Below are 13,698 nucleotides of genomic sequence, written 5' to 3'. Positions count from 1 at the left end.
AGGATTGCTTCTCATTAAAGAGAAACGATTTCTATCCGAGGCGTTTGTGTTGAGTAAATCTCAGTACTTATATAATTAATAAAGACAATTATTTTTTACAGAACTATAAAATTATTTGTTTTATATAAACAATTAAAGCTACCTATATTACTGAAAATGGCTATTCTTGCGACACTGACGACAACATATCTTGAAAGGGACTACACTGAACTACAACACTGACACTAAGTAAATAAAATAAAATATGTGTGGACGGTTTAGCGTGTGATTTTAGTCTCCGTGTCCCGTGATTTAGCCAAGATAGAATACCTCCACTTCATCAGGTGTGAAGCTGTAAGTCCCAGCCAGGATTGTGTTACCGCTTTGTACTCCACTTGGAACGGAGTAGGAGTTGCCAAAGTATGTGTATGAACCAGTGTTGCTGTTTGCATTGTTTGCAATATTGATGTCAAACCCTCCACCAAATGTTGGACCATAACCCGAGTTCCTGTAAATTGCATTTTGTGGCTTTTTCACCATACTCTTGAATGGTCCAAGACCTTCTTTGTTGCGAAGCGAAAATAAGAACGCATTGGAGGATGAACCATAACTGCTGCTGGTATCTGAACAACAAGAAGATAAAAACAGAAATATTTATTACGGAGAAAACACAAACACATGAAAAGTTTAGTTATACATACATTTAACAAATACGTACAAAGTTAAATGAAGTTAATAAACAGTTTTCACGTTACACATATCGAATCGATCAACATGCACGGAAGGAAATCTCTTATTTCCTTTGTAGCAGACCAGGCCAGTCATTATTTGTAGATTGAAGGCCTGGTTAAACTAGCAAACACTGTTGCAGAGTTTTGTTTCTCGTCATGTTTCCTTGGTGGCTAAAATAACGGGAAACAAGGAAATTGTTTTGCTACGGCTGGCTGACTAAGCGAGGAAACGACTTCCGGGAACAAAGCGACACGCATGTGCATATTCTAGCCAACATTGCTTCCATGGTAGCTAAACTGGGCAACACATGTTTCGGAAGCAAGATTTTACTCTGTTTTTGACCTAAAACAACACATGCTGCCCGATTTAGGGTCAGAGATCTGGTATCACTTTTATGTAACACTGTTACAACTGTTACCAGTGTTACACGGTCAGTAGAGGACTGGATCAAGTTTGCACAAAATCAAGATGGCTGGCAAGAGAGCTCGTCGCAGACTAAGCGATCTTGAAGACCCAAGCTTGTTTGCTGCGGCGGATTGCCTTGGTAGTGTCACACAGTTAGCAAAGTTAACTGTGTTAGAATTGCTTAGAACACCTTGCCTTTCTGAAGATCAGATTTCTGTATTTCTAATCTCCAAGTTCGGCCTTCATAAGTTCGACATCCTCAGGCAAGCGGTGTCAACGGTTCCTCTTTTATTCTCCACGAATCGGTTGAAGATAATAGAGGAACTGTTCCCTGCTCTGAAGGATGTCGAAGATCTGCCAAACACTATTTTGTTGGCAGATCATCTTTCCCAATCATCCGGAAAGGATCAGCGTTGCTTTGGGCCTCCAACAAGCCGATGTCTTCAGTGTGGCGGAAATTTATCGCGCCACAATGATCCTAGCGACGTTGTGTTCTTTGGATTCAAAGGTTCCTTTGCAGGTAATGTAATAATACTTTTTGTTTTAAAGTGTAGTAAGCTTAATTTTAATATTGATTGTTGGGGTCCCTTTTGGTAGTATGGATGTTTTCAAACCATATAGCTTAATAAAAATTTTATTGTGATCTATACTTTTTTATAATTTTTATTTTGTACATTTTTCATTTATGTACAATACCGCTATAAGTTATCATTATTCTGCCTAGATCCTCACAACTTTCATATAATTGTGTCGTAAAAGTGCCATATGCTTCGTCGTTTAACACTGTTTCAAAAAACCAGTAGAATTTTAATTATTTCTTTGTCACAAGGATTGCAGCCAATGTTTTAATATTATTCTTTTGCAGGCAAAAAAATTACTTTGCGGTGCAATAAATGCCGTTTGAATTTCTCTTACTCTGGCTTTGGAAACAAGGAGAGTGGATACCAGTTTTACGACACGATCAGAGATACAGTCGAGGCAACTGACTCCACAGATCGTGAACTTTTTGAATTGTACTGTTCTCTTGCGTAAGTAAGATTATTTCTTTTAATATTTTCTGAATTAGAATTATCTAATATATATATATTTCATAAACTGGTTTATGGTTTATTGCCAAGGGACTCCTGGCAAACATGTAGTTGTGTGAGTTATTTTTACGCTAAGTTAGTACGTTTGTAAGAAACTCGGCCATCACTGCAGCTGTCACTGATAGGAAATTGAATGTATCTCTTCTTATTTGCTGTTTCCTCCCTCCCCTATAAGAGTCCACCTTGTCGTGGTGGGGAGGCCCAATAAACCAGTTTCGATGTCTGTTTGTTAAATGGTTCCAACTAACATATATCAATAACAATTTTGTATAATGTTTACTAACCATTTAAAATAGAAATCACGGATGGCTCTCATTTGAAGCTTTTGCTGAGGGATATAGTGAGTGGATGAGGAGAAAAGAAGGCAAGTGAATATTTATAATTAAGTAATTGCTTCACTTATGAACACATTCAAATAATTGAACTTTAATTAAGCTGCTAGATTTGGTTTTGATTAAACGATCAGATTGATCTAGTTATTCATCTACCTATCTCGGTTTATTTCTCTTTTTTTCTTAGGTTATTTTTCTTTTACTAGTTTGTGATTTTATTACTTTCTTATTCATTTTCTTTTTCAAATTCAAGTTAGGAATCCTGAATTTTATCAATAATTATTATAATTTAGTATATACCACACAAGTGAATAGTGCTTTATGTGTGCGCTGATTGGTTAACTCAGAGGTGATTATAGCAAAGTACTATTCACCTCTGAGCATCTAAAGATATATAAACTGCCTTCAATGGATTTTACCTCTATAATAGACTATCTTATTAAAGGGATATAAAAAACATTTTAATTTGAACAAAATTTATGAGTAATAAAATAAAACTAATGAAAACTTTTAAAATTTCATGTTAATAACAAGTGTTGTTAATTTTCAAAATTAAGGTACCCTAAAATAATATTCCAAGTGAGAAATTAATGTATTGCTGTAATACTTGATCTCCAGTGTTTTTTCCACCACCCTCAAAGAAAGAATTTCATTTTCATGTATTTGTCTGTACATGTTAAACTGAGTCATTGTTTATGAGAAATTATCACAGCATTTACCAGAAAAAAACTAAAAGTAATTGAGTATTAGATTCCCCTCTGATCAGCAATGTTAATTTTCAAGTTTTCTTGATTTTTTTACCTCAAGTAATAAGTATGTAACACAATGCAAATTTTTGTCATTCAGGCTGTTCACAAAGAGAACTGTCTGCAAAGTGAGTGGCCGACATGTTCTGGTGGGGTGAGTTAGAGAATTCATTAAGAGAGAGTGGCTCTCCATTAAAAGATTTTCCCATGTACAAGGATGCTGACAGAGAACAACTGATGGATGGCATTGAAGAGAGGAGGAGGGTTTCAACTTACATACATAATTGTACAGAGGACTGTAAAAAGAGAGGTAATATAATTTATTGAAATAAACTTTTTTTATTTTCAAGTGATGAAAAAGTGAAAAATATACAATTGTGACTAATGTTTAGCCTGCGTTGCAGACGAACAAAACCCCGGTATAGTCCGTCTGCAAATTGCGGCAAAAAAGCTTGTTCCTGCCCCCCGCATTTTAACCTCTGATTGGCTTTTTAACAGGGCCGTTCTTTCACGCGCCGTAATTGGTTGAGGATAACTAATATTGAGAAATGAATTGTTTTTAGTACTTAATAATTAATTAATTGTGATGATTAATATCATGTCCTGAAGAGAACCCTGAAGAGGTTGAAAGTTCTAGACGATGTAAATGTAACTTTTTCACGCTCCAAACGGTTGAAAACAAATAAATCTAGAAGAAAATAATTGTGATGAGTAATAATTATTAAATATGTATCTGCAGGTTGTGGAAAACTTTGGGTGATTGATGGTAACTGGAAGTTGAGATTCCCCCACTGCATGTACAAGGTTAAAAATGCAATCCCGAGCTTGCCTATGGTCAATTATCCAGACATATGTGCAGCCACACCTGAAAGAGGGAAGGCCTTCTGCAAGACCCACTGTAGTAATCTGTCTGAGCAGGGAATCCCCACTGGCCTGAAAGAATTTCTTGAATACTGCTCAAAGCAAAGTAGGAAAATATCCATGTGGTTCAGTTTGATTTAACAAGCTATTTTCAGACAGTATGTATGTGGTTTCTGACTTCACACCAATTTATCATGTGAAAGCTCATTATAATAATGCCTTGCATGTTCTGTAATACTCCAAGTATTTATTGACAGTGGTAATATCTCATGCAGCCATTTGTATAAATAAAGAATTTCTCTAGTGATGAAGAGTAAAATTTGGGTCATAACCTGTGTTGGTGCATATAAGTGGAATGCAAAAAGTGTTTCGAAGCAAGCCATTGTAGTGTTGATCAACCATAATTATTGATGTTTCAAAGTTTAAAACATGTAATCCAATCAAAAGTTAGCTCTGTTCAGTACCGTCTTCCTCTATTGGAGGGCCTTTTAACAGGGGGCTTATAAACAGAATTTTAAGGTATTCTATAGACCAAAAACACCAAATGAAATTCCAAAACATAACTTTTACAATTTATTGTTCTGTTTTTGTTTTGTTTTGTTTTGTTTTGTTTTTTTTTTTTTTTTTAAAAAAAAGGAGGAACCAATGCACCAATTGTACATGACCCTGATGACAGCGGTGAGAATAGCGACCAGGTTCACTTTGTTGATGAGACTGTGAACAAATTGCAAGGAAGTGATTTAGGTTTATCTTCAGTTAGTCCCCAAGGTAATTGCAATATGAGTAAATTGATATGAAATCTCAATGTGCACAAACCCTCATGATAGCTGTTGCCATGTGTCACACTAGCTGTTGAGTACATAAAATCACTTAAAACAATATTACTTGAATATTTTGTTGAAGCTATATTTAATTCTTTTCCTGTTAAGCTCATTACAATTCCAGCAATCTTTAACGTTAAGTATTAGATAATTTGACAACACAAATTCTTACTTTAATTTATGGTTATGTCATAGAATGAATTTGCACAGTTTTAATTGTTAAGCGTTTTTCAATTAATGGCTCAAACACTATGTTATATATTTTTGTTTTATTTTAACATAAGTTGTCTGTATTTCTAAAGGACTTGAAGAGTTTACAGGATTCAACAAAGAACTGCTTCCTAGTTTAGAAACTTTGCCACTTGAAGATCCCTGCAACAAAGACACAGGAGGAAAGAAGTCCCTGAGAAAGTAGCCTGTTCCAGGCGTTCGGTTAGTTGGGAAGCGGCGCGAGGCGCGGCGAGCGAAAAAAATGGGGAGGGGACTAAAGCGAGGGGGCGAGAGAACGCCTGTGAGCATTTTTAACAAAAGCTAGTTCCGGTATACCAGATTCTGGTATACCCTCTGATTGGTCAATTTTGACACCTTTTGTCAACACTCAAGCGTCCTTCATCTTGAAGTGAAATGAGATATGGCTGCGGCGAGTGACGGTCACGCAGAGTTCAACTCAGCAGTAAACAACGCACTGAAGGATTTTCTGGTTGAAAGTCTTCGCAAAGAACAGGAAGACTGTTTAATTTGGTCTATGAAGGAGAAGTTTTTCGGTATACTTCCAACCGGTTTTGGAAAGAGTCTGATATTTCAACTGTTTTCGCGTGTTATGTCGACGCTAAATCAAAATGACACAGTTTCAACGATAATTGCTTTTCAATAAATACAATAACCAAAGCTTCGCTAAAATAAATATACATGCGATAAAGCACTTTCTAGTTTTAAAATAAATATTAAAACAACACGTTACAAGTGAAGTCGAATGCGGTCCGTCAAAAAGATAAATTTGTAAATGCTTGTATTATTGACAAATTGTTATTTATTCCTCGAAACTCTCAGCCAGGAATTCAAACAGGCTTTAGCCAGCAGACAATCAAAACAACATAAGGCAAAGCTAAAACATTCAGAAACTGAAAAGCGTAAAACAGCAACGAGAAAATTCCGGGCGAATTCAAACGGCCTCGAAAATATTTGTAAACAGTAGCGGTAAAACTCATCTTGATAACAGTTTGTTCCACGTCAATATTCATTGCTGAATCAATCTGGTCCAAAATAGCTTTCACCCAGAGCCAAGCAGCGCCGCGATTTACTTTGTGTGGTTGATGTACTTGTAGATTCATTTTCTGAAGTGTGTGAACGCTTCGCGGAGGGAGTTTCTCCCGTCGGCGATCTTGCATTCACTTGCCGCTTTTAAGACGTTTCTCTTTCGACAATCCCCGAGAATAATTTTTGAACGCTGGCATGAGTTCTTGCAAGTGTTCTTGCGCAGGTTAAACAGCAAATTTCAGGAAAACGTGGGTTGGGATTCAGTTCATGTCCAAAAGAACTTGCGAGGTCGGCCAACACCAGGCTCTCGGCTCCAGAAAACCCAACTAAATCTTTGCTTGAAACCGAATTAAATAAAGAAACTCTCGGTACCTTGTTCCCCTGGCACTTAACATTTTTTGACAAAACCTGCAACACGTTGAAAGGCGGACTGACAATTCGGCGAATTCGCTTGCAGAAGACTCCGAGTGCAGACATTTAAACGCAGACGATAAAATGCATTTCCCAACGTGGAAGAACTTGAGAAATAATATTTACCGGGAAATCTGTCAGAAATCTGATTGAAACTGACAACTGAAAACCACAAGCTTCAATGTCTGCGCTCATGTTAACCGGGCCCTGTCGGAGGTCTAGAAGTGGGCGGAAAGACCTTTTGTTATGAATGCTCACAGGCGTTCTCTCGCTCGCCCTCCTCCCCGCCCCCCTCCCCTTATTTTTTTCGCTCGCCGTTTTTCGCGCTTCCCAACGAACCGAACGCCTGGAACAGGCTACTGAGAAAGTGGTCTAGGGGTCACTGCTTTATTGTTAGTGGAGGAGGTCATATTGCAACTTGGCAGCCATTGTTTAAATAAAGCATCTCATTTTCTTGAATGGCGATAAGTAGTATTAGATTTTGGAGAAAAGTAGCAGAGAAGCAAGGCGTTTGAAAGGATAAATCGAGTCTGTAAACCGCCGACTTGCAGTTAACTGCAATGGCGTGAAATCAGTGCGAATACAAACAACGATCGACAAACCACGGTCATAAAACTATAACTTCATTTTGTCAATATGGAGAATAAATACTTGCCTTTTGGAGAACTTCAAGGCCTTTAATTCCACTGCTTATTTTCCCTTTTAAAAATTGGTTTGTGAGCAGCTACATAGATTTTGGAGAGCAAAACTGTCATGGGTTCGTTCGTCTCGCCGCGAAATGAAACTCACGAAAGCGTTACCGTGGCCTGTGGATAGAGATAGGAGAATCTTGCCCGAACCCTTTGAGAAAAAATAATTTTGATATTTTTATTTATTTTTTATTTTCTAAATTTTTTATTTTTATTTTTTTTTTGCCGTCCGCCGTCCGCGATCCGCCGTCCGTTTCTTCACTTTACAGAGTCCCTTATATATTATTATCTAATCTCCAATCAGTCCTCCTTTTTTTCGCGGCAGAAGTTGGGCGCCTGACATAATCACCAGCTTAAACCAACAAAGAATCTGGACATTATCTCTGATTGGTCAATAAGCAAAATAGTACACATATACGCATGTAGATTACACGTGGAACGCCTTATCTAATCTTCTATCGGGTCTGGTTTTTTTGATGCGATTACTTGTCTATCCGCCTGCAACCAATTAAGAATCTGGACCTTTTTTTATTGGTGAAGCAACAAAAGAAGACGTTGATACGTGTCTGGTATACTCGTAAGAACGAGTGAACAATGCAATCAGATAAGAGATGCTCTTTGACGGCGGATGTTTGTTTGTCTTTGCTTTATCCTTACTAATTTTAAAAACACGAAACAACCTTTTAAAGACATGTTTCGGCATGTCACTCATGCCATCTTCAGTTTATTGAGAATTTAAAAATCTAGGGCTATATATATACCCAAGCTAAAATTACAAAAATAGAATTGTATACAACGTAAAATTACAACAACAAAAGATAACGGTAAAGCCGTTACAAAGTGGCAGGTACTGTCTGGTACTGTCTAGAACAGTAATTACTCACAGTGTGAGCTTTAGACCGTTACTAATAGAACAAAAGATTATAATAAAAAGGTGTTAACATGCTACACTTGAGTGTTTAAATCTGGTTTTAAACTTTTAATGTAAAAAGCCTCTTTTAATTTAAGAAAATAAACGGTTTTAGCAGAATCCAAAATTTTAAAACAATCAAGAGGGTCCTGAAGGGGTAAAATGGGAACTGGGATTTGCCTATTTTTACTGGGATTTACATATGTTTTCACTGGGAAAATGGGATTTGGGTCAGTGGGAATGGGATTCACAAACGAAAAATGGAAATGGGAAGCACTTCAGAACATGAAAAAACATATATATTTCATACTCAATAATATTCCTTAAGGCATAGTTACAATGTCGAAAACTCTGAAACGAAACCAAGGCCTGCAATTAAGTGTCGATCAATTTTTGTGTCAGTAGTTACTCACCAAAACAGCTATGACTTAGCATGCTTAAACTGGCATAATACAATATGGTCGAACACATCTTCGTACCCAGGGTCTTTGGTTCCTGTAACCAGCATTCAGGAAACGAGCAACCCTTGAAAGTTCTGATTGCAAGTACGAAAATATCGGACTTCCGGTTGAATAACATGTGCTTAGCTTTCAAAAGCATGAATCGACGAACTTCTTGGTGTTTTACTTCCGGCCATTTTTATTGTTTTCAAAACCAATCAAAATCGATCCTGCAACAGAACTTTCGAGAGTCGCTTGTTTCGTCAAGCTTACGCAGTAGGGAACGAAGACTCGAGGTACGAGATTTGGCGGAACTCACCAAAAGAACTGGAGAAAACATTGATTCGAATGTGTTGTGTTGAGAATGTCAGAAAACGAAGGGGATTTACCGTTTTTAGCGGGGATATTTTATATAGACTTGGTTGACCCAGGAATTTTCACACAAGGCGACATTCGTTCTCCGGACTTACAAACAAATAGAAATGTTTAATAAAAGTGATAGTAAGTCGTTGTCACGAGTCAGGGTAATCGAACGAGTAGTTGCATTTGAGAAAGGCTCAGTGAATCAGTAAATATCAATTTATTTCCAATTCTCTTTTAGGCAAACGAACAAATGAATAAATGAAAAGTAATGTACTCAACAGCATTGATAACTAGCAGAAATAAAAACGTAATTTAGGACAATTAAAACAACACAACTACTGCACGTATAGTGCGTTCGAGCCCAGATTTTCCATTCACTGGGATTTACAAAAATTTCATCACTGGGACTGGGATTTGAGCAAAAAATAGGCTGGGAAATGGGATTTGGGAAAAATTTTGGCTGGGAAATGGGATTTAGAACCCCCCCCCCCCCCCCCCCCTTCAGGACCCTCAATCAAGTGTGTATAAATTTTTGCAATTAGATGAACTGTTAAGGTGTTTAAAAACATGTGAATCTTTATCAGTTAAAGTATGCTCTTTGATCCTTGTTGAAAAATGACGGGAAGTCTCGCCAATATAACGGGAGTTACATCCCGCAAAAGTAAATTGATAAACAAAGTTTATAAGTTAAGTTTTGTTTAGGAATATTTTGCTAAAAGGATTTTGACATTGACAATCCAATCAAGAGTTGTCGTAAGACCACACAGGAATAAAACATTTAGTTTTGGGACTTACGTCACTGGTCGCTGGGAATGGGACAAAAAATGTCATAAATATGAATGGGATAACAATTTGTAAAACAAAGTAAAAAAAATATTTCCTTTCTAATTGCTTCAACACAACATACAGTAAAAAGTAAGTAAGTTGTCTTTATTTAAAAACACGATGTAGATAAAAGCTGACAAGCTCGTGGGGTCTTGTAAATTTAAAGTATAAAAGAGCAAAAAAAGAAGAGCAAAAAAAGAGGAAAAAATACACCATACTTTTCAGCAAAATTAAAGAGCGAGCAGTCCCGCACCGGTTCAAAGCGTCTCTCTGATTGGCTGATTCACGAGAACAATAGAAAATTATTTATTAAAATAAATACTTTATATGTTTTGTGGTGATTTCTTTCACCGTTAGTAGTTCCTCTAATTTACATCCCATCTAAGGAACATTTCTGGCTTATCATAGGTATTTTTTAATAGCAACGGCAAACATAGGAAAGCATGGATAAGCACGGCTATGACCGGAGCCGGCCGTACCAGCGGTACCGACTGTACCGCCTGTACCGGCTGTACCGGCTGTACCGGCTGTACCGGCTGTACCGGCTGTACCGGCCGTACCGGCCGTACCGGCCGTACCGGCCGTACCGAGTGTACCGAGTGTACCGAGTGTACCGAGTGTACCGAGTGTACCGAGTGTACCGGCTGTACCGGCTGTACCGAGTGTACCGAGTGTACCGAGTGTACCGAGTGTACCGAGTGTACCGAGCGTACCGAGTGTACCGGCTGTACCGGCTGTACCGAGTGTACCGAGTGTACCGGGTGTACCGAGTGTACCGAGCGTACCGAGTGTACCGGCTGTACCGGCCGTACCGAGTGTACCGAGTGTACCGAGTGTACCGAGCGTACCGAGTGTACCGGCTGTACCGGCTGTACCGAGTGTACCGAGTGTACCGGGTGTACCGAGTGTACCGAGCGTACCGAGTGTACCGGCTGTACCGGCCGTACCGAGTGTACCGAGTGTACCGAGTGTACCGAGCGTACCGAGTGTACCGGCTGTACCGGCTGTACCGAGTGTACCGAGTGTACCGGGTGTACCGAGTGTACCGAGTGTACCGGCTGTACCGAGTGTACCGGCTGTACCGGTTGTACCGAGTGTACCGGTTGTACCGAGTGTACCGGCTGTACCGGGTGTACCGGGTGTACCGGGTGTACCGAGTGTACCGAGTGTACCGAGTGTACCGGCTGTACCGGGTGTTCCGGCCGTACCGAGTGTACCGGGTGTACTGAGTGTACCGAGCGTACCGAGTGTTCCGAGTGTTCCAAGTGTACCGGGTGTACGAGTGTATCGGGTGTACCGTGTGTACCGGACCGTAGAACGTTGAGAGTAAGAAGGAGTATCACAAAAGTTTGCAATGAGATGTACTATAATTATCGTACAGTAATTCTGGTTCACAAAGTTCTCAAGCTTTACGCAAAAGCTAGCGGTGATTCTGTGTCATTCTGTAAAATGTCAAACCTGCTTTTTGATGTTTGGTGTTGTTTGAAAATATTTATTTCAACAAGAAAGTAGGACAGAAGTTGGCAATAGATTGAAAATAATTCAGGTGCATAAGTCTGACGGACTTCCTCTTATTCCATCTTTCGGCGTGACAGTATTTCGTGAGAATTTATTTGCGCTATTTGGAGAAAAGTATGTTAAAACATTAAAAAATATATGTCCAATAATTTTTTAGTTTTATTGGAGACATATGCGGCTTTCACAAACGACTTTGGGAAATACTTTGTGCAGAAGATTGAAACGATCCGAAGTCGGCTTGACACGGATCCTGCTTTTTCACATGTAGAAAATGACAATTAATGCGCTGCTGTTTCTGACCCGGCACCATCGTTTGCTGGATTTACGCTGCTGTCTTGTAATGATGTTAAATACTAGCAATCAACTGAAATACTCTTTACATAGATTGCAACCGAATGACCCGGCTTTGTGGACTTTTTAAATTACCTCCTCAGGATCGTACCGTTACTGATGTTCGAGACAAGGAGTTGCATATAAACTATAAATTTATTTTTCTAGTAATTTTCTTCGTGCAACCAGTGTGCGCGCTTATTTGTGCAATGTACCTTATTACATATAATTTTCGCGACACTTTTCCTTTTATTTCGCGAATTTCGATATTCCAAAAAATCGCGAAATAAAAGTGACGCGAACAATAAGTGTTGCGAATATGACATGCCGCGAAAAGTGAGTCACATTATATCAACAATAAAAAAATAAGTTTAGTACCACTAAAGGAAGAAGGAAGGATCAGTTTTGAGTGTAAATGAATGTTGTCGTCAATTGGCTCAAGAACAATAACTCATGCACATACAAACATGACCTACTTGTAGACATTGTAAGAAGTGCTCTGTTGTCTGTCGGTGATGCATGTGTTTGTTTCCAAATCAGAAGTTTCCCAAACTTTAAGAGATCTTAAGATAATTCGGTTGAAATTCGCTTGGTGAATATTCGTTTTCTTCGTCCACGTTGTAAGCTCTGAAAAATATCAATCTTTTCGGTAGTTTCTTTGCGAATGTGAGAGTACACGTTTTGTTTTAGCAGGTTTAGTTGGAAATTTGAATTTGCCGGCTTTCGAAAAAATACACGGCTTGGACCGTTTTCCTGGAAGTGGTCCGTATGGCGAAATCCCGACCAAGAAAGAACCAATCAAAACGCTCGGACGCGTAATTTTAAAAAATAAATTACTCACCCGAGGAAATTACACACACACACACACACGACACACACAGGAATCATGAAGTAAACGATTGGACGCAATAAGTTGTGTAAAAGACGCGTTCCCTCTGCTTTATTAATCCTTTTTGGGTTTGTGTTTGTTGTGAACTCAACGGCAAATTTCGGTTAAAAGATCATATTAATCGTTGTACAGGTATGAAAAACGGCATCTAAGCGACCATCTAAGCCGGTGCGCTCGGTGCGCTGGGTACACCCGGTACGCCTGGTACGCCCGGTACACTCAGTACACCCGGTACACTCGGTACGCCCGGTACACTCGGTACACTCGGTACACCCGGTACACCCGGTACACTCGGTACGCCCGGTACGCTCGGTACACCCGGCCGTACCGACTGTACCGGCCATACCGACTGTACTGGGTGTACCTAGTGTACCGGGCATACCGACTGTACCGACTGTACCGGCCGTACCGACTGTACCGGGTGTACCATAAACAACGCAATATAACTCAAACAGTTCCAACACAATGACAAGAAAACATCCAAAGCTTACAAAACTGACAATCTCAACTAAAATATCGTAAAAAACGATGCATCTCGTCGAACAGACGAACATAGCTAAATGACACCAACCGTTTCGCCGACCAACTTTGGCTTCACAACCAAAGCTCGCGTGTGATTGGTCCGGTACGTCTCGGTACAGAATTTATAAAATCAGCCAAAATCAGCCAATCAGAGAGCCGCTTTGAATCGGTGCAGGACAACTGAAATTAAAACCTGTAACAACAACAAAATAATTTCTTTCTAATTGTTTCAACACAGCATACAGTAAAAAGAGGAATAATACACCTTGTAACACCCTGTAACACCTTGTAACACCTTGTAACACCCTGTAACACCTTGTAACACCCTGTAACACCTTGTAACACCTTGTAACACCTTGTAACACCTTGTAACACCTTGTAACACCCTGTAACACCCTGTAACACCCTGTAACACCTTGTAACACCCTGTAACACCTTGTAACACCTTGTAACACCTTGTAACACCTTGTAACACCTTGTAACACCCTGTAACACCCTGTAACACCCTGTAACACCTTGTAACACCCTGTAACACCTTGTAACACCTTGTAACACCTTGTAACAACTTGTAACACCTTGT

The 13,698-nt window shown here is 39.2% G+C and overlaps 3 protein-coding genes across 3 annotated transcripts; 2 read left to right on the top strand and 1 right to left on the bottom strand.

The window, feature by feature from the left end:
• Nucleotides 1–291: 291 nt before the first annotated feature.
• Nucleotides 292–804, bottom strand: LOC144664922 (uncharacterized). The gene is made up of 2 exons (XM_078526122.1): nucleotides 735–804; nucleotides 292–602 (listed from the first exon to the last, which is right to left on the bottom strand). The coding sequence occupies exons 1-2, from the start codon at nucleotides 802–804 to the stop codon at nucleotides 292–294; spliced, it is 381 nt and encodes a 126-aa protein (XP_078382248.1).
• Nucleotides 805–1,179: 375 nt separating this feature from the next.
• LOC144665832 (uncharacterized) lies at nucleotides 1,180–2,667 on the top strand. Its single transcript, XM_078527121.1, has 3 exons — nucleotides 1,180–1,636; nucleotides 1,982–2,144; nucleotides 2,501–2,667. The coding sequence occupies exons 1-3, from the start codon at nucleotides 1,180–1,182 to the stop codon at nucleotides 2,574–2,576; spliced, it is 696 nt and encodes a 231-aa protein (XP_078383247.1). The 3' UTR covers nucleotides 2,577–2,667.
• Nucleotides 2,272–5,807, top strand: LOC144665790 (uncharacterized). The gene is made up of 5 exons (XM_078527085.1): nucleotides 2,272–2,568; nucleotides 3,383–3,592; nucleotides 4,022–4,249; nucleotides 4,780–4,911; nucleotides 5,267–5,807. The coding sequence occupies exons 2-5, from the start codon at nucleotides 3,424–3,426 to the stop codon at nucleotides 5,377–5,379; spliced, it is 642 nt and encodes a 213-aa protein (XP_078383211.1). The 5' UTR covers nucleotides 2,272–2,568; nucleotides 3,383–3,423; the 3' UTR covers nucleotides 5,380–5,807.
• The last annotated feature ends 7,891 nt before the right edge of the window (nucleotides 5,808–13,698 follow it).

Source organism: Oculina patagonica, chromosome 9 (assembly GCF_052425735.1).
Source record: "Oculina patagonica isolate OP01 chromosome 9, crgOcupat, whole genome shotgun sequence".
In the NCBI taxonomy this organism is placed as follows: domain Eukaryota; kingdom Metazoa; phylum Cnidaria; class Anthozoa; order Scleractinia; family Oculinidae; genus Oculina; species Oculina patagonica.
The sequence above is the reverse complement of the archived record's forward strand: the minus strand, read 5'-3'. Positions and strand labels throughout refer to the sequence as shown.